This window comes from Diabrotica undecimpunctata, chromosome 3, assembly GCF_040954645.1.
Source record: "Diabrotica undecimpunctata isolate CICGRU chromosome 3, icDiaUnde3, whole genome shotgun sequence".
In the NCBI taxonomy this organism is placed as follows: Eukaryota; Metazoa; Arthropoda; class Insecta; order Coleoptera; family Chrysomelidae; genus Diabrotica; species Diabrotica undecimpunctata.
The window spans coordinates 14,203,567-14,229,341 of NC_092805.1; the positions used below are offsets into that span (position 1 = coordinate 14,203,567).

The 25,775-nt window shown below is 34.5% G+C and overlaps 2 protein-coding genes across 8 annotated transcripts in view; one reads left to right on the forward strand and one right to left on the reverse strand.

Annotated features, from left to right (window-relative positions):
• The window catches only part of LOC140436466 (breast cancer anti-estrogen resistance protein 3 homolog), a 293,734-nt gene that overhangs the window by 226,733 nt on the left and 41,226 nt on the right, over positions 1-25,775 (forward strand). The gene's annotated exons all lie outside the window — the stretch shown is intronic.
• The window catches only part of LOC140436467 (aquaporin AQPcic-like), a 31,535-nt gene that overhangs the window by 363 nt on the left and 5,397 nt on the right, over positions 1-25,775 (reverse strand). Inside the window, exons 2-6 of one of the 3 annotated variants that reach the window (XM_072525310.1) lie at positions 17,398-17,606; positions 13,550-13,693; positions 10,098-10,181; positions 2,877-3,014; positions 1,571-1,651 (exon numbers count right to left, since the gene is read on the reverse strand). In XM_072525310.1, coding sequence (XP_072381411.1) covers positions 1,571-1,651; positions 2,877-3,014; positions 10,098-10,181; positions 13,550-13,693; positions 17,398-17,606 — 656 coding nt within the window. The remainder of the gene's footprint in view (positions 1-1,570; positions 1,652-2,876; positions 3,015-10,097; positions 10,182-13,549; positions 13,694-17,397; positions 17,607-25,775) is intronic. The other 2 variants (XM_072525311.1, XM_072525312.1) reach the window with 2 other exon arrangements.

The following is a 25,775-nucleotide window of genomic DNA, read 5'->3' on the forward strand; positions in this document are numbered from 1 at the left end:
TAGGTACTTAAATCTAATGAATTTTTTATCAAAGCAATATAGGAAAATTATTAAGTATCCTTCATTGATTTTTTATGTGTTGAACATCCAATATTGCAATCTGTCATTACAAACAAGAAGCAATATGTATAATTTATGTACAATAACATAGTGGGAAGCCGACCAGTGGCGAGCACTCAAGTAAGACATGTAATAGTTTAACTCTAATATATGACATAGAAATTAATTTTTAAACATAACAGAGTTAATGTTTATTTTTAAACATAAATAAACAGCACGAATAAACAGTATTAACAATAAATATAAGCACAAAAATACAAGAAACAGGGGACAAAGTTTTAATGAAGCCGTACGAGTGAAAGATGACAATATTTGTGCGTGAATAATGTAGTATCAGTACAATGAATGCCAAAGCGACTTTTTGTTTTTCATTTCTTTAAAATTAATTGTAAATCAATAGAAAATTTTTAGATAATTAATAACTTAAAAAACCCATTTTCCGTTTCATGACTTGATAATCTGTCCATTAATGTCAATTGTTCATTATTTGTGATGCAAATGAATTGTTTTTCTCATTTAATTGCTTGCTACTTTTAAGAACGCCTTCAATGGCATTGTATTGGTTTGTTATACAATTGTGATGTAATATTGTTAAAAGCTACAAGTCTTTGATTTAATTGATGAGCATCAATTAAAATAACAATAAAATGACGGTGCCTTTTCTTTAGGTTGTCACTGAAAGAATACATTGAAAAACTGATGTACCAAAATGTTAAGAACATTATATAAAGAAGATTGTACAAAGAAGTTATTCATAAATTATAATATTATATATAGATATACGGGTTATTTGGTGTTTATGTGAAATGCTATAGACTTTCCGAATTATGTAAATTAGTATATTATAGATATTAGTTTTAAGTAATTCCAATGAAAATAATTATGTTTCATTGAAATAACCTCATGGGAAATTTGTTTTCCTATTTTTTAAGGGTTAATTTTTGTTATCAACAAAACAGGTCATTAAAGGTAGAAGGTTTCTTTTGTCTCGTATGTTTTGTACACAATTATGGAATTTGAAAGTAGATTTTTTCTACTTTCTACTAGATAGAGAGAAGTGGATTTTTTTTTGTTTTGAATGGGAAAAGAGAACGGTTTGATTGGTTAAAAAGAAATTATGGAAAGGATTGTCATATTGGAGGAAATGTTTGGAAGCCGAAAGGATCGGCATCTGCTGTTGGATTTTAAGCGAGAAAACATCGAATCCAGGAGAAGAAATATAGTGCCGGTAGTTTTTTTTTTGAACGGTGAAAGAAAACTTAATTTATGTGGGAAATCATGTAAATAAAAGTGAGAACAGCGCTCCTATTTGAATCCTGAGTTAAATAATTAGCAGTATAGAAAGTTTGCAGTATTTGTAAGTACAAACAAATTACTATTACTTACACATTACACATTCAGCTTTGATCGTATTTTCAGACAACCTTTTTACATGTCACCGAAAATTCAACATCCTAAACCAATAACAAAACTAGCAATTTATGCTGTATAAATGTATGTATATACCTACCCAGTGAGATGTATAATCTGATGACCATACAGCAGGCCCAAAACTTCTAGCAGGATTCATGCTGGCTCCTGTATATGCTGCCTACAAAAATAATTTTAATAATAGTAACACTGTAGTAGCAAAGCATAATTAAATGTTATATATGGATCATTTACGTTGGGTGCTAAACATTGTAGAATTTTGCCGAATGACATATAGTATGCACTTCAGACTACACATGTGCCGTATTCTAACACCACCGTTAGAGAAAATGTTCTTCATGGGCGATTCAATATGCATAATGGCCAAAATATCGAGGCCATGGGTGAAAACGATATATATATATATATATATATATATATATATATATATATATATATATATATATATATATATATATATATATATCTGCGAAGAATTGCATCATAAATGAACAAAACCGGATTTAATTACAGAGTTTATGTAGGAATTGTAAAACATTTACATCGCTCAAATCATAATAGTAAAAATGTGTTTAAAGCACTAAATACTTACACATGTTCCGCACTTAGTAATTATATAGACAGACAGACTAAGAAAATAATTAAGAATATTGATAAAAGAAATTGATGAACCTAACTGCTCAACTAAGGATTGAACCACAAGAGATCCTTGAACTACCAATGAGGAAACTTTTGACATTTGTTGAGGCCAGACGATTTATTTGAGTTTGATGGAAAAAAATACAGTGTTTGGTACAAAGATCTTATGGCCAAGAGTCAGCGATTAACATATCTCTTCTGAACTAAGAAAAAGAAGAGAGCCCAAGATGTCAAATCCAAGAACCCATCCAACATATTACCGAGAGCCAAGCATTAATACACTAATAATAATGACTCATTAAGAAAGATTCTCCGTCTTCCTGAATATCTAAGTGATAGCAAAAAACTGGAAGTTCTTCAAACCAATATCATCTATTATCAATACTAAAACGCAGTTTGTCCGGACGATAACTCCTAGCGCCACCTAGGAAATAAATCTGAACTCCCAACTGACATTTGATCTGTCATCGTTGTATATTTACGCACCGCAAAAAAAGCAAAAATATTGTTATATATATATATATATACATATATATATATATATATATATATATATATATATATATATATATATATATATATATATAATCTCTATTGTTAAAAATAATCTGTGGCAAATGGATAATTCCAATGCTAACCTCACTCACACACAGCGAAATAACTACAAACAGTACGTTTTACCATTTTGATCTTTCTACACAATTCCTTTATCTTAAATGAAGCTGTCATAAAAAATATACACTTACCGCAGATACGTTTAGCGCCACAACTACCAATCCGATTTTTATTGGAACAGAATCGGATTTGTGGGAATTCCTTTTATCCCAACTGGAGCAATTGGCTATCACCAAAATAATGGTTAATATTATTTCCACGCCAAAGGCCTGAAAAAAAAACGGGCTTTTAATATTATTTTAATGTAACTAGATTTTTTGAAAGGTATTACATACTTTTGTAGAATTATTACACTATATTTCGATACCTGATATAAATAAAAAATAGTAAATCATTTTTTCCACAATGTTTTGTTTTCATATGCTTTCGGATTTCATGTTTTACAATTTGTTAAACCCAGTTTTTATTTTTTTATCATTGCAGTATATTTTATCGTTATACTATAACATGTCCAAAAGCTTCTAGTTATATCTTGTCCAATTTTCGTTTATTTTATTATATTTTATAAAAACACAGTACGTAACGTTAATTTTTGTAAAAATTTTTAAAGGAATTATTTTACGCCGCTGATGATTCCTTATAAATCAACCGTTTTAAAAAGTTGCCGCTTAGGAGCTGAAAAAATTTCCGTTAGGTCATCTAAAGTTCTGTCCCTTTACGTTTTGTTTGCAAATATTTGAACAAGCCGCATAATCGGTTTAAAGAATTTACCGAAAAATATCCCTCCAAAGTTTTGATCTAACATATCAAAAAAGAAAACACTATGGTTTAGAGAGAAAGTGAAGACAAAATGTGAAGGAAAGAAGAAAGCCTTTTTGCAATACAGAACACAACAAACACAACAAGAATATAACCACTATAAACGAATCACTGGCAGAGCTTTTCAAAAGAGATTTTTAGATGCAACACGACTTTTAGGGAACACAAAAAGAAATATGGAGAACGATCAGAGGACACAGAAAAGAGATAAACGAAATAATAAAAACGAAACACATTCAGAAGGAAACATGGGTAGACTACTTTCAATCCCTGTTTGCTAAAGGTGACGATAATGAACCACCAACACCAGAGGTGACGACGTACGGAGGACCAGATCTGACAAAACAACTGTAAAAACTAATCCAAAAAAAATTCAAAAAAAAAAACAGAATTCCTCAAGAATGGAGCAGCCAATTAATCAAGCATCCTAATACCTCTCTTCAGAAAGGGAGACAAATCGGACCCGGAAAATTACAGAGGAATTAATTTATTAAACACAACACTAAAATTAACAACCAAAGGGATCACAAATAAACTGAATAAAATTATAATACTACCAGAAGAACAACAAGGTTTTAGGTCGGGAGGATCATGCTTTAATGGGTCAAAAAAAAAGACAAAAAAAGACGTTATCCACTTTTGACCACTATTGAAGCTGACAATGGGATAAGATCGAAAGATTCCCTGAATACTCTGTTGTTCAACTTGAATATGGATCAAATTATAAATACAGGACTAAAAAAGGATACAAAATGCATGGTTATAACAGCAAATTTACCAAGATGTAAATTGGAGCTGGAAGGTTAGATACTAGAACAAGTTTAAATATCTAGGCATCACATTATGTAGCTACGGAAATATGGAGAATTGCCTGAATGAATCAATATGCAGAAATAAAAATATCGGGAAAGAAATGAAAGGCAGAATTTACAAAACAGTCATCAGACCAATAATGTCATACGCGGCAGAAACACGACCTGACACAGAGAAGACAAAAAGGATGTTAGAAACAGCAGAGATGAAAACACTTGCAAAAATTGATGTTTAGACACTATGGGACATAGGTAGAAGTATATATATACGACGTAGATGCAAGGTGGAGAACATCAAGAACTGGGTAAGATATAGAAGAGTAGAATGGAACGATCATATAAACCTAAAGACAACAAATAGAGTAGTAAAGACGACAAGAGACGGTTCCCCAATAGGAAGACTATCAGTAGGAAGGCCACGAAAACGATGGAACGACAACTTATTGGAGGCACATTGAAAAACAAACAGAGTCACGTCTCCAAAAAAAAAAAAAGAAGAAGAAGCTTTGATCGAAATACCGATCAAAAGTTCCGTTATCAAGAGTCAATTAGGACCACCCAAAAAACGCCAACTAACGGTACCTTTGTCTATTTAGTTATTTTTCTATAAAAAAGCCTATCTTCTCTATTCTATTTACGTTCTCGTTTTAAATTCAATTCTCATTCAAATTTGCCCGCTACTGAAGAAGAAATAGCAATCTCTGTTAGTTACATTACCCAATCTTAATTTGGGCTCAAGATTTACCTGATGTAGCGTTCAAATTTCTTCCCAATTAAGACCCCTACTCCTCGCTACATTAGATCCTTGGACCTTTAAGGATCAGCTTCAGATCACGTCTTCTCGGCCACCAGCATGAGGTTACTGCTTTTCATTTGCATCTTTACTTTGTTGAGGGCTCATTTCGCTCTATGTATGATTTACCAGTTTTCGTTGTGCTTCACCAGCACCACCAGGTCATCCGCATACGCTATTGCATGTACACCAATGCCCAGGTCATTCTCCAAAATCTCGTTTTAAAGAACATTTCAAATCCATGACTCTAGGACGGAACCCTGCTGCACTCCCGCCGTGGTCCTCATGGAGTTGTCCCTCACAATATTGATGCATCTATCCGTGAAGTAGTTCCTGACCAAGTTCTGCAGATAGGGAGATATCCCCAAGTCGCCCAGTAATCTGACGATATTTTTTCAGCTAGCACTATTAAAAGCATTTCTTATATCGAGAAAGAAAGAAAGCCGCTATCCACCTGCTCGTTTCTAATATGGTGACGCAAAGATGTGTAAATGTGAATCGGGGTTTGTTTGTTTGTTGCATTGATTTTCAAAAGGAATTCAATAGAATGAGACTTCATAAACTTGTACAACTGCGAAGAGAAATTAATGTAGACAGTTGCGACATACGTATCATAATTAATCTGTATTGGAATTAAAGTGCTGCAGGCAAAATTGACTATGAAACTATGAAACAGAAAACATAGGCATTAAGAGTTGCATAAAAGGTACATTAAGAGCATTAATCAGAACCACAAGAAGAAGAATCAGCAATTATGCCAACTCCATTCCTCGTGTTACTTTTCCCTGCATATTACAAATTGTATTCTTCATCTAGTTTTTTAGCCCTTTGTCCTTTCCACTTCGACTCTTAAATGCAAATAATTGGTAGGTTTATTCTTTTAAGCATATCTAACAACTCCACAGTCTTACCTGTAAAATTACTTCAAAATTTAAAGACCATATCCTTATTTTTTCTAGTATGTAATGGTGTTCTCCCCAAAATAGTCCTTATCCGGAAATCCGAACAGAGGCTCAGTTTCCTCCCGGAACATTTTACCTGGTACAAGTGCTATTATTTCAGTATGATTTTTGTTATGTTAGTGAAGATCTTTTCATTACTGATCAACACCCGCTTACATTTTTCTGCTTATCCCTATGTAAGGACTGCCCTGCCAGACAATGTAATCTTACCCGTATTCTGCCACAGATTGCTTCAATACAAAGGATATTTCTACCCAAAAGATACTGCTTATGCCCTCGATATCGCCATAAATCGTCCGCATTCGACGATGTTGCATAAAAAAAGACTTAGGGATTACTTTTCTTTGTGATACCAACACAACTGAACTTTTCAACTATTGTACAGCCTTATAATAGAAAATTTTCTCTTTTGTTTTACTCCTTCGGAAAATATTCTTTTAACTATCATTTAATATGAACAGAAGATTAAACCGACATTTCAGCGCTTTATCAAACTTATTAGACCGAGCAAAAAAGTTTCGAACGACCTTTCCTCAGAATTGAAACAAAAATAGCAAACCGCTATTTAATTACAAGAATAACGTTTTCTTAACAAAGAACTATCCGTCACTTGCTAATTGGATAGCAAATAGCTTTGGTAATACCGTTGAGCTTTCTTGGAGAATAAAAAAGGATTTAAAAATATCGGTGATGCAAGTACATTATTGTTCTTTTCTTTTTTCGAGCTGTTCTATTCTTATACCGTTCTATTGATTGGATTCAGCGAGGATCGTTAATGTCTCTTTTTATTATTGTTCGAATGACAAATAGTGCCTACGCGTTGGAGAATTACATGCATCGATTATTTAAATGTTAAGTAATTGGCAATCCATATTTTATTGCTTAGTCTATTTTAAAAATTATACATCTAAGTTTTATTTTTCATTAGAAGAAGTTTTTGCCATCTCAATAACGTAAGAATAATTTTTTTTATTTAATTTTTTAAGATTTCATTTGGCCCAATGGAGAAAAAAAAACATTAAAGACAATCAATTTCGTTGGAAACGAAAATTGCAATTTTAGATGGCTTAGGAAAAGGAGAAGGACCTACGGCAATTGGAAAACATTGTCATTTAGGCGAATCAACTGTACAGTTTCTATAAGAAAATCGATCATTTCTGGTACAAAATTAGGCACAAAATTTTCATCGTACTCAAGGGATTTATTATTAAAAAAAAAAAAAAACAGAGAGAGCCATTGCAATTTGGATTGACGAACTAATTCAAAGAAGAATTCCTGTAAATGTTATTTAATCACTTCGTCTCATTAAAAAGCAGACTTAGAGGTAGAAATTGCTAAAAAAGTTCTGTCAGGAAAAAAGATCAAACACATAAAACGCCAAAGGAAAATGGCAGAAGATTGGAACAAATAAAAAGATGTTAGAGGCTGAAATAAAGAAAACTTACAGAAAGAGTGTAAAGAGCATAAACCTAGCTCTCAGGTCAAGAGACAATTAGATTCTGACAAACACAATGGATCTTCATCTGGGCCCTGATTTTATTTCATTTCGATGTCGAAATTTAAAAGCGACTACGCCATGACAGTCGCAATCGCTAGCGATTCTCATTCATTTCGATTGTAGTTAAAACTGGGGATATTTACTTTATCATTTTGACACTGCTGAAAATTTGGGTTGGCCCTGTTGTTTATTGGCTGCACTACGCTTGTTGAATGTTTGTTGTTTGTTTTGTTTACGTTACGTGAACGTCTTTTTTTTCTTGTTTGAGTTGTTAAATCATAAATATTGGCCATTCTCAATTATATTTTGAATTGAAAGAAAAGATGGCAAGAAAAAAAAAGGCGATGTGGGAGATCCTTAAGTTATAACCACTAAGATTTGACTTAGTGGTTATATTCTAATATCTTTTTAAATTTACTGCAGCTTAGTAATACTAACCCTAAACATTTTGGGTATCCTAGAGGCATAAACACCTTCTTCCAAATATGGTTCTAATACCCTTATTAAATAATTTGCAGCTTGTTTATTAAGCCGGAATTGCTGCCTAAATTGAGCATCACTTAGTGAAAAAGAATTTTGAGTATCCCGTAACATTCTTCTTATCCTCCGTTATGAGCGTCGGATATCTATCCTCTCTAATTCCTCCAAAACTAGCAAATGTCCGTAAAAACACAGCCATATTAATACTTTTTGCCTCAGTTTTCCTTGCAAGGATCAAAACACCGCCTACCTAAACTGAACCTAAGTTCACTTCTCCCAGTCCAGTCAGTCATGTCAGATTAATTTCGACTCGAAATGAAATTTCAACCACTTTCTTGAAGTTGAAATTAATTTCGATAAGTCGAAAATTAGTGACGTCGTTTGGTTAGTTCAGCTGAAATCCACAAGGTTCGCAAAGTCGCATTTCGACGTCGCCATATTAATTTCGACATGTTTTGAGTCGAAATCTCAATTAGAATCAGGGCCCAAAGGAAGAAGATCATTTATCTCTGAAATCAGTCTCTTCAATTGGATTCGTTGTAGGACCACGACAAACACCGGATGAATCGGATGTGACGTGCATGTTCTGCAACGAACAATGCTCCAAGTCAGTGATGGGTGAACAGTTATTAAATGCCTAATGTGTCAATGTTGGGCACATGTTGATTGTACCAGTGCGGAAAAAGATGATTACATATTCGATTTCTGCCAGTAAACTAGATTCAAATTTAAAACAATTATCGGCCTACGCCTTTTATGAAAAAGGTAATTTATTTTGATATTTTTGTAATTAAGTCACAAAAGTCAGATTTTAACACCAGTCATAATCCATTAGATTTTTAGGGGGTACGAAATACGAGAAAAAAGAGGGGTCCGAATGTACAGCTTTTTTTATTTTATATTTTTAGAATCTTTCAAACTAAGAAAAGGTATTCCTAGATAATGTTAGGTTGATTTTTTTTCTTAAATTGGAATTCAAACTACTTTAGTATAAATGTTGATTAAGTAAAAACCAATTGGGGTCCGAATTTGCCGCCTTGTCTCTAATAATCCGCAGTATGATTTATTTTTTGTTAAAAACTTTTTTCTTCAAACGTCAAATAATGATGACATTGATGACATTACTTATCTAACTTGATCCTGTCAAAGTTTGATGTCTCCGCCGGCAGCAGTTTTTTTTCCCATTTCTTTACGGCGGAGGGAAAAATGTTGTCACGGCAACAATATGAAACATGTCACAAAGCAACAATACAAATGTCATTAACAACAATTAAACATCATTTTTATTTATAGTAATATTAAAAGTACAATTAGTTAATGAGGCATTTTCAAAATTGAAACCGTGCAAAAATGTTCCCGACTCTTGATACGCATTGGTAATTGTTGATGATACTGATGGTCGAGAACAACTTTCAGCAATCATTCCCGATGTTGGCGGCTTGCGAACAACAATAAGCTGTCTTTAATAATTGCAAACAACTGTCAAACAACTGTAAACAGGGAGACGCAAATCCCACCGACGACTTAATTATTTTAATTTCTAACATCTAGACGACTTTGATAGTTGTCACAGTTGTACTATTTATGGTTGAAAATTACTACGTTTGAAGAAAAAATAGTATACTTTATTCGGCAAAGAAGCGACTTTTCTTGACTTGCTCTCTATTACGCGCCTCACTTCGTTCGGCGCGTAATATCGGGCGCGTCAAGAAAAGTCATGCTTCTCCGCCTCATAAAGTAATATACTATTACTTTTCTGTGGTTACATTATTATTTTTGAAGTATACTTATACAAACTTCTGATTGATTATGTTAATCTTTCTTCCTGGTATACGTTTTATTTTTCATAGAAGATATATAAAAAGTTGTATAAAACACAAAGCAAAAAGTCCTTATTAATCCCTTACACGGTGTATTTTACTAGTTAATAATTATTCACATTGCCATATTAATTAATAAACGCCGAATTGTTCGACATTGGCACTTACCTCGAGATCACTTATCCCACGTCCAGGCGTGTTGACACATACTCCACGTTCACCCCCACTTAGCACCCCTGCTGGGGTCAGCAACTGTACAAACAAAATAAATTAGGTGGGTACTTAATTATCCGTCGAATTGTTATGTAGAGATCAAAATCAATAAATTCGTTAATGGATGTTGGCTATGAAGAGTGGTATCATTGCCGTGATGGATTATTTACTGTGTTGGATCATAAATTCTTAATACTGAGTCTAGACTTGTGTACTGAATGCTTTTATTTCTAGCGCAAAATTAAAATGTACAAACTATAACTTTTCTTATTTATCTAACTCTGTTGTAGTCGAAAAATATGTTTAATACTTTTTGTAAAACTTTGTCTGTTTGATATTATAGCCCAATCAAAATAAAAAGTATTGCATTATGTTTCAAATTGGGACATTTTCCAAGTTTATGTAAAAATAAATTCTTTTTTTTTATGACAGTATTGAGATCACCAGATCATTGTTTAACTTTGGTTTAAATTTAAACCTTATTTAAACGGAACGTCATAAAATTCTCTCTCTCTCTCTCTCTCTCTCTCTCTCTCTCTCTCTCTCTCTCTCTCTCTCTCTCTCTCTCTCTCTCTCTCTCTCTCTCTCTCTCTCTCTCTCTCTCTCTCTCTCTCTCTCTCTCTCTCTCTCTCTCTCTATCTCTCTCTCTCCCTCTCTCTCTCTCTCCCTCTCTCTCTCTCTCCCTCTCTCTCTCTCTCTCTCTCTCTCTCTCTCTCTCTCTCCCTCTCTCTCTCTCTCTCTCTCTCGCTCCAACGGCGCTACAGCCGCCTCCAAACTATGCCTCCAACGGCGCTACAGCCGCCTCCAAACTATGCCTCCAACGGCGCTACAGCAGCCTCCAAACTATGCCTCCAACATTGCCAGTCCCGCGCCGATCTTCTCCAACTTCTCACGTCTAGCAAATTCTGCTCGCCCGCTGCCACTTCTTCCTCCCATCTTTTCCGTGGCCTTCCTTTTGGTCTTGCGCCCTGCGTCATAATCATAAAATAGTAGTGCAGGAAAAAGCAATGGTGAACAGTACAATGAACGAAAAAATTGTTCAGGTACTAGCAAAAGTTTTCTCTTTAATAAATTAGCTTCTTAGTGAAGCGACCACAATGGATTTACCTCTTTAAATGTTGCTAACAAAGGAAAAAAGAGGTCGTTTTAAATAATGTAACAAATATTCAAATGTGTAAACGCCAAAATACCAGGCAATAAAAATAAAAAACATAACATTACCATAAAACATAACATAACATGTTATTGTTAAAAATTAAGTCATGGATACAAGACCAGTCAAGTAACTGTTCTGCTCATATCTGCTCGACATTCTATTAAATTCCTTAATGATGGTAATTCTTTCCAAAAGTCCAATCTTTTGAAAGCATTTGTACCGGGAGCACTTACAATCTGGCCATATTGCGTGGGAACTTAACCTCAATTACTTCATAACATCACATAACCTTCCACTACTTCTTTTTCTCTTCTTAGATCCCACATTTAAGTTCTGCACAGTACTTTCATCACTGCTGTCAGAATTTACAGTATCTGTCTTTGTTTTCCTTATAATATTTTAAAATACACTGCTACTTATTTGAAGATGGACATAAACAAAACAGATTCTAAACTAAACCGCATACTTGCACGTGTACGAGACGAATGACTAATCTTTTTAACCGTGCGTCATATAGCGACCGCGCAGAAAGACTTACAACGTTTTTGCAGTGTTTTACATGGACTTTCGGCGTTTTTGTCGTGGATGAGATTATTTAGTTTGTGAATAACTTAAGGCCGGTTTTCACGCTACATCTTATTGTACGTTTTGTTGGATAGGACAAATCCAATACATTAAAACGTGGCATGTAAACAGAAAAACGTGCATCTTGTCGAATCGAAATGAAATCCAAGGTCAGATCGCAGAAATGATGGGAGAAGCATAGTTTTGCGAGAACTGACAGGATAAAACGTTACGTAAAAATACATGTTCAGACTAGTTGTCCGATCTTAACTCAGTTGAGGACTAGCTCCACTGCAGTTCGCTTCATTTTTTCCCAAAAAAAAAGCCTAATAATGTCAGATTTGCGGCAATGCATCCACGATTTTCTCGGGGAATTTATTGAATTGTATAAAAGTTTTTAAGTAGTTCTGTTTTAAAACCAAGTAGATTGCATTACAGGTTTCAGGAATAATTTAGCTTAACGCTGGTTTGGATATTATGGTTGTGAACTCCAAGTCCTTGAGGCTGCATCCTGTTGCAAGATATCTGAGAGTTGCTGTGTGTCTTTCATGGGGTGTAATGGCTTTTATCATGCAGGTGTCTTGTTTCAATATGTATGATGTTACCAAATCTAGCAATTGACAATAGGCTGAGGTGTCCATTCGCAAATAATTGCGCCAGTCATCTGGTTCGCCTCTCAGTTCTTTTAGTAACGAGACGTAGGAATACTGGCTTCTTTTTAGAAGCCCACTATCCTGACCATCTTGTCTTTTCCCTCTTTATCCCCTTTTTCCTCAATCGTAGTATCGTTATAGTTGAAAAAATAAAAGAAAGCAGCCGTGTTTCCTCCATAATAAAAAAATCACTAAACAAACTTCACACAACTCAAGACTCTGAATTAGAAATAAGAATGAAAACGGAAGGGAAAACGTAGTGTGTATACACTGGACAAAACGTACATTTTGTCGTACGTTTTATATGACCCACAAAACGTACAAGAAAACGTAGCGTAAAAATCGGCCTTTAGACTTACAGCGATACTGCCAAGCAGACCAGGCGATTCGAATCTACTTTTTACAAGTAGTTTTTTGATACAATATTCCCTTTTAGCATAAAAATTGACTTTCATCAAAATCAAAAAGAAATAGTTAACGTACTTCTTAATAATCTTTTGCAATAATTTCAAGAGCCGGATCTTATGGGCTAGTATAAAGCTCCGGATCTTTGATCCAGATCGCTCGTGAACGATGGCGCATCACAAGCTCAGCTCTCATAAGTCCTAACTCCCCGGAGGGGGCGTAGTGGTCATCGTGATGTCGTGTATTGACCGCTTCCAACGATTTCTGTCACTGGTCATTTCTTTTAACTCAGCTAACAAAGTCAAAATAGTTCAAACAAAATGTCGGTTAGGTTGAAGACGTTTTAAAATCGTTTGTCGTCTCTATATCAAATATTGATTAAAAATATTATACCAAGTTACGTATTCCGATGTTCAACACTAGATGGTGATTTTACTCTTTGCTTAAAATTATTAGAGCAGAATAATGTTTCTATCCTAGTCCGCAATTATACTGTAATACATACATTCACGCTTTTATCCGTTATAATACCGTAACAAACGAAGGAAAAAGTGGTTAGCATAGTTTTGCGCAGTTCAAAAGCATATTCCAACTTTTTGCCTTAATGTACATAGACACGAAATACGTACCCTGTGAAATCCAGTGCCACAAAGGCATCCGCTAATTTGACAAACGACGTACAGCAATGTTTGTTTTAAATTAATTTCGCCCAGAATGTACGCTGAGAGGGTAACTACAGGATTTACGTAAGCGCCAGAAATGTGCCCCAACATCTGCAAATAAAAACGACGGTTGGTTTGTTTAATAATAAGTCGATTGTTGAAAGAGTACTAGTATAGCCATATTATTAATAATTAAACATGTATATTCCTTTCAGGGATTGCTAACAGTGGTAAACAGATAATTTAATTTCCGTTAAAAAACAAAAAGTCAGGCAAAAACAAAAATAATATTCATAAACTATAAAAGTGAGTTGATATGACTGCCTCGCTAGTTTGCAATACATCAAAATACAGGGTATCCCCGAAAATAGTATAGATATAAGGCACCATTTAGAGCAAAAAAGTCTTATAACAATTTTTTTCTAAATTCAACCGTTTGACCAGTACGAAAATCTAAACGTAGACAGTTACAACTTTAATAAACAGATATTTTGGATATACCGCGAACATGTTTTCGATTCGTGAGTACCATGATATTATGTTGATTATTTATCGAGAAGCGCAGTGTAACAGTAATTTAGATGTCCAAATTTATGTCGGGAATTTATGTATATTGAAATGCCAAAAAACGTTCATCGAACATTTAGGGAACAACTTCTACATCCATACCACTATCAAAGAGTTCAAAATTTACAACAAGGTAGTCTTCCTCTAAAATTAACATTTTGTAGGTGGTTTCAAGATACACTCGTCAGAGAACCTGAATCCATCTAAAGTATTATATGCGGATGAAGCATGTTTCACGAGAAACGGTGTGTATAGTTTTCATAATTGCCACATATGGGGTGCTTACCAGTACTTCTTTCGGAATACCTTTCCGATTTTTTCGTAGTGTTCTTACTAGGTGCGTTTGTCTGCTTTGTAACTTTTCAGCTAGCTCTACGCTGGTGTACCAGTTTTCAGTGTACAATGTCATTCCTTTATCGTCCATAAGTTCAAATACTACTTTAGTTGCCACAGAAATGCCAGCAATTTTGTCTGCACCACAATAAATTTTGCACTGATACGTATACCCCCCATTGAGGCATAGCTTAAAGAGTTTAATTCCAAATTTATGTTTCTTTCCTTTCACATATTGGCGAAATTTTAAACGCCCGCGAAAGGGTACCATTGTTTCATCTATGCAAATATTTTCGTCTTTTTAAATTTGGAATTTAGCAAAGTTACCAGGGACTGAACTTTGTACAGTCTGTCTTCTGCTTGACATAAATCATTATTTGCGAAGTGCCACAAACGCAAAAAAATTTCAAATCTATTTCGAGACATATATCCTGCAGCTTTTGACCAGTATAAATCGGAATTTCTCCAATAATCAGCCAGTTTAGGTTTATGGTCCAGACCCATCCAAATCAGTACCCCCAAAAAGCAGTACATTTCAGTCACGTCTGTGTCTCTCCATTCATGCAGTATTGAAGATGGACCGATGGTTTCTTCAACGATGTTATTCACCATCACCTGATTTGCGTATATGTTGGTTTGATCGACAATAATGCTGATAATTTCTTCGTCTACAAAAAGTCTGAAGTAGGCGAATTCTTTTTCATTTTTCATGTTTAGGACTTCTTCTGTTAATTGTATATTTTCTTCAAAATTAAAATTTCTCATATCGCCAAATAATAATCCCCAATCAGCCACTGTATTTTCTTCTTTCCCTGAAGAATCTTGATTATCTGACTCATCGCTATCTGAAACAAAAAAAAAACAAAATGTAACAGCATGTCAATAGAATATATAAATTTGCATTCAAATGTAGTCGTACATAACAACTTGTCTCATTCGCACATAAACATGACCTTATTACCCTTGTAATTTTCTACCCTCTCTCGCAAGCTCATTGGGATATAAGAAAATAATTACAACATGATATATGTACTTATAACATAAATAACTATTATTTCATTGGCAAATATGTATAAGTATATAAACTATCAGTTACTGCCCTATATTTATTTATTGATCTAAATTCAAACTTACCCTTTGTCGTTATCCGAGGTCTTTTAGTTGGTATGTCACTGCTGTTTCGTGAACTCTCTGTTTCGTAGTCAGGATCTTCTTCAGACTCATTCTCAAATGGATCATCATTATTATTACTCATATCTGATATTTCATCCCATAATGCGGGGCCCATAATGCGAAGTCGGGCCTGTTCTCTCTCATATGATGACATTTTATACACTTATACAAGAAAAACTACCTTTCGGAATAAATGAACTGCACGATGCAACGTTTAGAGTTGAACTAACAAATACAAGCCAACGTCACGCTACCGTTTTATACAAGATACGACAAGTCTAGACCGTGTATCCGTACTTATACACGCGGCGTAGAATAAAAAATGCTTTTCCAGGCCACGTGTATATTTTCCGTACACTAGTCAAACTACAAAAAATATAATTAAATTATTTAAGCAATGTATCTAAGGTATGTTGATAAACGATTTTAAATACATTTTCATAAAAAAATTAGTGTGGCGCACAGGACCCTTATGGTGAATTTGATGTGGCAGTCAAAGTGTTAAAGGACTTTTTTGTTCCAAATTGTGTATTAAATCCATACCTTAAAGGAACGCACTATGTTCGGGGACACTCTGTATACGTGATATTATGTGGTAGATTTTTGGAGTTATCCTAATTTTGAAACTTATTAGTTTATTTTTATTACCAATAAATAATACGATAATACACGAGTTGATATATACATGTATTCATCTTATCCTCGAAAATCCTTTGTACATCATCGTGTTATCATCATCATTCAATCTTCGCTTATCCACTGCTGGACATAGATCTCCCTCATAATTTTCCATCTATTTCGATCTTGTGCCTCTTGCATCCAATTCCTATGACAACGTTTTAGATCGTCAGTCCAACGTGTTGGTGGACGACCTCTGCTTCAGTAGGCATCATCTCTTGGTTTCCATTCCAGTATCCGCTTTGTCCATCTATTATCTGTCATTCGAGCCACGTGACCTGCCCAGTTCCATTTCAGTGTTGCTACTCTCTCTACTGCATCAGACACTCCTGTTCTTTGTCGTAGCTGGCGATTTGGGATCTTGTCTCGTAGTGAAACGCCCAACATAGCACGCTCCATCGCTCTTTGACACACACGGATCTTTTGAACTGTTCTCCTTGTCATGGTCAACGTTTCCGCACCGTAAGTTAACACTGGAAAAACACACTGATTAAACGTTTTCCTTTTAAGGCATATTGGTATATCAGACGATTTAAAAATATGGTTCAGCTTGCCGAAGGCTGCCCAAGTCAGTCTTATACGACGGAGAATCATCGGACTTATCATCGTGTTATATTAAACCTAAAGCTAAGATTAATACTATTAGGATTCCGGGTTGAACCGCGTCGATTATCATAGCGCTGAGCTTTCGACGTGCATCTGATGTCTTCTTCAGGGCTTCCGAGGTCTCAGTCTCCCTGAAACCTACTACTGTTAAGTTTAATTGTACTAACCGCGGAAATCTTTCGGAACATTAAAAAGTTTACAAGTTTACATAAGTTTAAAAGTTTATATAATTTCCCGTAGTACTCTGATCATGACAAAGAAGCGGAACTGGCGATTTGTCCTTGTTTGTGGCTTATTATTTTAAAATCAACTGATTTATACAGATGATTTTAATGGAATATAAGTAAGCCATATTTTCTTTTTATACACACTGCATACCGTTAATTTAGTTAAAGCGACTTTATCAATAAATGTCGAAAGAACGTACTTGAAATTGTGAACCAAGAGAAATTTCTTACCTGTATGACTACTGTTACAGCCAGTCCAGCTGCCATGCTAACGTGTAAAACGGTAGCATCCCCCTGGATGTCCAAAGTGGCCCCAGTACACGAAAGAAACAGTAAAACGGCAGTTCCAAAAAATTCTGACGCTCCGCAAATAACTAAGTCCTTCAGAGTTACACGTCTCGCTGACTGTTCATTATTGTCTGGAAATATTACCAAAGTTTCTGAAATTTGACGTAAATAAAATTCATCGATTACTTTGAGCACAGTTAACACAACAAACGAAATAGCTAAAGAACCAAAAAGAACTAAAAAATGAAGCGGTAATCAAAAATAATGATTATGAAACAAATAGACAATAAAAAAGGTAGATTTTACACATTTATTTTTGTTTAAAAGTGTATATCGGACAAACAGTGCGAAGTTTTAAGAACGCTTAGGGGAACACACTCTTATAGATTATCATCCAATTCTTGAAAACTTACAATCCTTAAATGAAAACTTTTTAATCTAACTTTAAGAGGCAGAATAACAACGTAGTATCAACACTTACTCTCCGTGTTTATTGGTTCTTTTCCCCACAGGTTATTCAATAATTTCTGCCTTTAAACCTTTACATGCCGAACTATATGTTCTTTTTTTTAATACGTCATCTTGTGACTAAATAGTGGTCTAAATTTTCTTTCTCTATTTTTTTGTTGTAACATTTTTCTAAGGATTTTACTTTCTATTTAGTAGAATACTTATTATACCTTCGTCTTTATTTGTTAATTATATTAATTCTGCTGTTACATCCCGATTTTGGTGTCTCTGCTGATGTTGTTACTTTTGTTTTTTTCCCAGTACGTTCACATGTTTTATCCATCCGACGTAGAACCTCTATGTTTGTTATTCGGTCCACCCAGGAGATCCTCAGTATCCGTCTATAACACCACATCTCAAACGCCTCGAGTGTTCCCATGGGTGCCTCGGTTAGTGTCCATGATTCAACCCCATAGAGCAGCACTGTAAACACGTAGCATCTCAATAAACGGATTTTCGTTTTTAAGGGTAGGTCGTGGCTCTTAAATATCTTGTTCATTCTAACAAATGCTGACCTGGCTTTTTCAATTCTCTGTTTTATCTCAACTGAGTGGTCCCATTGGTCGTTAATGGTGGTTCCTAAATAGTAGTAACGGGGCACTTGGAGTATTTGTTGCTGATCTACCAGTAATTGATTAGGTGGAATATGCTTCTTACTGATGACCATGTACTTTGTTTTCTTGATGTTAAAATCAAGCCCGTATTCTTGACTGATTCTCCACAATTGCGTTACTAGTGTCTGTAAACCCTAAACTGTCTGCAAAGAGGATGATGTCGTCTGCATATCTGATGTTATTCAGGCGCTCACCATTTATGAGAATACCCTCTTCGATATGCTCTAAGGCCTGGCTCATGACGTGTTCCGAATAGACGTTAAATAATAGGGGAGAGAGTATGCAGCCCTGTCGTACTCCTCTCTTTATTGCACCTTCTTCTGGTAGTTGGTCTTTCACCCGAATGGTTGCTAATTGGTTGTAGTATATGTTTTTGATTACTCGAAGGTCTTTGTTATCCAGATCAGTTGCCTTTACTATATCCATGAGCTTATCGTGCTTGATTCTGTCGAAAGCTTTCTGGTAGTCGATAAAGCATACATAAATATCGCAGTTGACGTCTCTGCACCTTTGAAATAATACCTGAACCGCGAACAAGGCTTCTCTTGTACCTAACGCATCCCTGGATCCCTTATATAATTATGTGTCCCAGAGGTCTAAGTCTCAGTATCTACGCTTTAATAAATCTAACCATATCTTCTCCCTTAATTATATCTCTTATTTCATGGTTCATTCTTCTTTTAATTTCTCCGTTTTCCATTCTTATCGGGCCCATAATTCTTCTGAGGATTTTCCTTTCGAATATTCTCAATTTTTCTCCATCTTTATCTGCGAGGCACATTGTGTCAGCTGCGTATGTACTGGTCTGATAACAACTCTGTATACTTTCAGTTTTGTATTTCTGGATAGATTCTTGTCCTTCATTAGTCTATGGTATCTTCATTATGTTTTGTTGCTTGCCAGTATTCTTAGACTTATTCACTTCTTGCCGAAGAAAGCAGCAACGCCGGAGAACGATCCGGTCACGTATCAACTATAAGTCATAATATTTTTTGTACCAAAGCACAGAACAAATAAATGGCAACTGTATAAACTATTTAACGAATTATTTAAAAATATGCTGTTTGTACTTTGACGTAATACATTTCTACTGAGTAAGAGCGGCGTATTTTAAATCCAATAAAAAAGAACCACCGCTTAATGATGATATACCATAAGTCTCAGAAGTAATTTGTACCTAATTACTTGTACTCAACCGAAAGAATATTTATTCAGCTACACTTAAACGGTGGTAGAGAACCTACCCGTTCCACTTCTCATTTTTTTACCATTCACAATTACTCCCAAGCATTTAAGATCGAAATAGATGAAAAATTATGAGGGAGATCTATGTCCAGCAGTGGATAAGCGAAGATTGAATGATGATGATGATGATTTAAATTGTTAACCTTTTAAAAGTGTAGTTTTCTATCGTGATTTCTCTCGTCTTCTTATTCATTTTTCTATGGCAGACTTTATATTTTGTTTTTCTTCGTTAATTTCTAGACCTCATTTCCGTACTTCCTTTGCCAGGATTGTTAATGCTTCGTTTAACCTTACCTCTACTATTTGTGTTGTGTGACGAGTGTGCTATAGTTTCTTTAATCTCGCTGGCATTTACGCTTCCTTCTATCTTTGGTAATATGTTACGCTTATATCAGGATATCTATTTTCTTATGAATCTCCACATCTTTTTTAATAACTTTTCATAAATCTATTTCTTATGAGAAATTTTTGTTAGCATTGACATTTTCATTTAAATTTTAATGTAAATTTCGCGTACTGATCAATATGGAGACATATTATATATCTTTGACTTACTGACGCAAAGCAGAAAGCGGAAACGAATTACTTGAACCGGAAATTTTCAGGAATTAGGGATTATTACAATAATACGCTTCCTCCGCTTCGTCAAAGAATTAATGTGGAGGAGCATTATCGTCAAACTTATATCTTACTTTACGAAGATATTCCCCAAATCGGCCTTTCACGCTATGCGAATTTGAGTATACCCAATCAACAAAAGCTCGCCAAATACTGTTATGCATTTCAGCTAATACATATTTATATTAGATGGTCAATTCATACCTATCGTCAATAAGGTATTAGAGAAATGAAAAAAAGATAAAATATGAGAAACTTAAACCCAAATTATTAGCAATATAATGAATTTATAAAAATTTAAAACAATTTACTATTTTTATTGGGAATAAGCCACAATTTTACTTCAAAATTAAGTTTATTTAAGTCTACTGACAATTCCGAGTTCCAACATCGAAAAGAATCGATCCTACTGTAAATCGATAATCTCAACGGAAATAAGGGCACGTGCGACAATCGTAGCGAACTGCGATTGCCTATAGATAAAGTCACGTTGAGATGGCAGTGTACGGATATAGGATAACAGCGTTGCCAATTCTACTGCCATTGTAAGTTTTGTTACTTTTGTAAAATAAGCAGGGCCAAACTCACGGTAAACTAAGATATGTTTAGGTAAGCTAAAGTTGTTAATAGAAAATTCGTGAATGAAATAAATGGTAATAATTCCTAAAATGCTTTTATACATAATACCGCAGTTAATAGGGAAAAAAATATGAAAAATATTCTACAGGTTTTTTAATGTTCTAAACGGTAGATAAGGGATAACTGATGATAATTCCTTGAAGAATTACAGCCAATTTTGCTTTGTTTATTTTTTAAAGAAAGATGAAGTTTGGAAAAAATCATTTTTTTGCCTATTTTGTTCCTCGTGCATTTTAGGGAAAAATGTTTCAAATAAATGTTGCAGATCTTAAACAGTTTTTTAATTTTTAGTTTGTAAATTAAAATACATAAACAAATGACTGAGATAATTGCAAAAAACCCCTAATTGAGGCCCCTAGAACACAAGGGTGTAAGTGCAGTTGCTTATCACTTAGCAACTGATATCTAACAACAGGCACGTACTTTTGGCTTCAAACTTTCTACATTAACAACAATAACACCATCAAAAATTACATGTCGTTGAAAACATGCTGAAAACTGAAAAAGTGCTACCTAGGTTTTTAAATTTATATCTTATAATATCTTATATATAAACTTTGAACAAAGATTTTTCAAAACTTTGTTTTTGGCACTTACACCCCTTGTGTTCTAGGGGCCTCAATTGTGCACTAATTTATTAAATGTTCATAACTTTATTTTTTGCATAATGACGTCTAATATAACTACTTGAAATTATGTCGATTAATGAGTTATTTAAGTGTGCTACATTTCAACCAGATCAACTAAATATTTTATTACCTCTACTGAGAAAAGAATACCCCCGAAAAACAATTTTCAATCATCTTCATTTTCATAATCTAGTTCATCTTCAGAGTCATCGTTTAATGAAATTCTAATAGGTTCAATGTCATCTTGAATGTTGTCTACTGTCCAAAAATTATTCTCCAATTTTATAACATGGTTGACGTAATTTTTCCAATGTCCATTGTTCTGTACTTTATCATAACCTTCATAAATCAATGTTTTAACGTCGTTTTGTTTGAAACTTGAATTCTTAGAGGACACGTACCGTTTCACTTCACTCCACACCATTTCTATTGGGTTCAGTTCACAGTGATAAGGCGGAAGTCTTAAGATATGTACATCTACGCGGCATTGTTCGTCACTGTGATTCCTGTATTTTTCACCAATACAATCAATTTTGTATTTGTCATAAATATTTTTAAATACATTAGCAGTTTCCAGAAGTTCATTTTTTAAGTAATCTTCTTCAAAATAAATGTCCTTTTCATAGAGCCACTCCTTAATTTGACGTTTCACCCAATATTGTTTGGGAAAATTTAATTTCCTAGAGTGATAAGATGCATTGTCCAAGATAATGACATTCTTTTTATTTTTTGGGAGATTCGGTATTAACATCTCTTCAAACCATTTTTCAAATAGATCTCCGTCCATCTCTTCATGGTAATCTTCAGCACCTTTTTTGGCAAGAAAAGTGATGTCAGCACCTTCAACAAATCCGTCTTTGTTTCCTGCATGGACTAAAACAAATCTTGGTCCTTTTCCGGTCGGAGTTTTTAAACCTGTGGTAAGTCCATTTACGAAAGCCTGTCGGCTATTTTTTATTGTTGTATCTTGCCATACTTGCCCATTGGTTATTCCAGTATTAACCCATGATTCGTCCATATAAATGATATTGGCTTCTTCGTTCCTCAGTTTCTTTATTTCCCGGAGATAGTGACGCCTCCAAGCGACTATTTCTTGTTTTTCTATTAATATTGAATTTCTACCTTGTTTGCCATATATAAAACCCATGTCGTGCAATAGTCTTCTCAACGTACTCTTGGAAAAATTCGGAAGATGCTCCATTTGCTTAATTTTTTCTAGTACTACGTCAAGGGTTGGAGGAATATTGTCCATAAAAAAACCGTGCACTACTTGTCTTATTCTAGACCGAGTTGCTTCATCATATCTATTCTCACGACTATTCAAATAACCGGTTCTTTTTTTTCTTATAGGAGTTACGAGTGGACCATTTTTACTTTCACTTCTATATCGGAATATCGTTCGCTCAGAGACTCCAGTCATAGCAGAAACTTCCCGCACTATTGTTGATACACTTTTATCATTATTACTGTTTGATAAATAGTTAAAAACATTTAACACTATTTTTTGCATTCACTATTTAACAAATTACCGTTTTTGAATTTTATTACACTCGCGGCCATTTTGACACTGACACGACACAAACGTCTGATATCAACTGAAAATTCTTTTAATGACTCTCAAGTATTTACCTGAATTTATAATTGCTGGCATTAGACAATAATTTTGAATTTATAAATAGGTATATTTTTTTAATTCTAAATTATTTTTTAATGTCTGTAACTGTAAATGCAGGTAGAGAAAGTGAGTCATTAAAAGGACATTAAGATCAAAAACGGATTATACAAATAATTATTTCATTTCCACGAATTGTAAACAATTTTGAACAGAAGATATAATTCCGAAAAGACCAGATTTCCGAAATATAACTTTCTATTTTTAAAATACCAACAAAAAAATTATATAATTAAAAAAATGTAGTATTTTTCCGTTTCACATTCATAAATATTTCCGAAATTATAATTCTTTTATAGGAGCCGGCCCATAACGTACGATTGTAGGTACGGTTAAAAACTGACAACAATGTAGTTATTTCTGGCATATAGAAAGTACAGGCCTATCTCTGGAACGCTGCCATCTGAATGTGAATTTATCTATAGTAAAGTCACATTTTTTTTAAGCTTTCGACACTCGGAACTCCAAGATATATCGTTGCCACCTTTGAGTAGAAAGGATACGGCCTTCAGGTATTCAGGTGTAAACCCACGGATGGTAGCTTCGCACCATTACTCGCTCTAGTAAGTGCGTCAACCAAATGTCCGAACCTGCGGTTCTTCTCGTACTGGGCAGGATTACTAAGGCAACGACGGGTTATCAGTAGGGTAAAACTAACCTGTCTCACGTCGGTCTAAACTCAGCTCACGTTCCCTGCCTATGGGTGAACAATCCAACAATTGGCGAATTTTGGGATCAAAAGTTAGACATTGAAGGATCAAAAAGCGACGTTGCTATTAACGCTTGGCCGCCACAAGCCAGTTATCCTTGTAGTCACTTTTCTCTCTTGCTGAAATCTCCCCAAGCCAAAAGGACTTAAAACTTAATTTTAAACTAAAATTATGGCTTATTCCGAACAAAAATAGTAAATTACATTAAGATGCCACAAGAACTTCAGAACAATATTAAATTTAAAACAAATTTATAAGCACTCTTCGTGTTGTATCAAGAAAAGTATAATGCAATTGAAGAACTTCTCTGCTAGTCATCTTCTCTATTTAAACAATTTGCTGGTAAAACATTTTACTAAGTATGTCAATTTATTACATGTAAAAGTTGACAAAATTATTCTCAATAAACTATTTTAAGAAGAGAGGATATACGTTAAAATAAAAGATTTTAAATATAAAGAAAAACAAGCACAAGTACGAAGGAAAATCTCTAAGAAGCACGAGTCTTGGGAAAGAAACTGCCAACGAATAAATACTTATCTAGGAGGAACCAGAAGCACAGAAAGCTGGAAACTGATAAAAAATTGAGAAAAGAAAAGAATAAAGAACTAATACAGAGCATAAAACCTGAAGACTGGAAAGAGTATTTCAAAGAACTTTTGGTAGAAAATAGAGAATAGGGGATATACCCGGAGAATTGTTTAAGGACGGAACGAACAAATTGTACAAATGTCTTCGACAACTATTTCAAGAATGCATAAACACAAGCGAAATCCCTACGGAATGGAAGAGATCATACTCCAGTACTATACATAAAAAGAGTGATAAAAATAATTGTGAAAATTACCGAGGAATAGCTGTAACCGGATCTATGAGTATATATGGAAAGGTTTTAAAGAACCGAATCGAGAGAGAATACTTAGATTATGAAGCAGAAGAACAAGCAGGATTTCGTACGGGTTGATCCACTATTGACCACATTTTCTCCTTAACTCAGATAATAGAAAAAAAGATGGCACTGAATCAAGAGATTCATATGTTGTTCGTCGACCTACGGAAAGCTTACAACCGCGTTCTACTGAAGAAGGTGTGGCAATCAATGGAAAGCACGAATATTAATATATAATTAATAAAAGCCGTCAAAGTGCTATACAACCAACCAATAACAAAATAAAAGCAGGGACACACATAACAACAGGATTTATAACATCAAAAGGATTAAAACAAGGATGTTGTCTGTCCTCCACTTTATTTAAAATATACCTCGAAAGTGCTTTAAAAAGATGGAAACAAAACTGCAGGATAATGGGGGTACCGCTCACCAACACTGTGGTATCTACGCTCAACTTTGCAAACGATCAAGTAATAATGGCTCAAGATTATAACAATTTAAACTATATGAATACCCGTGCATTGGAGTAGAACAAAAAGATCACATATTAGTCGATAACACCACGATAAAGCACTGCTGTGACTACAAATATCTTCTTTCTTCTTTGAGTGCCTCTCCTATCGGAGATTGGATATCATTAGGGCGATTCTAATTTTATTTACTGCTGTTTTGAATAATTCGTTAGTGGTACAGCCAAACCACTCCCTTAAATTTCTCATCCAGGACATTCTTCTACGGCCTGGATTTCTGCGTCCTTGGATTTTTCCTTGCATTATATGTAGGAATGTGTAC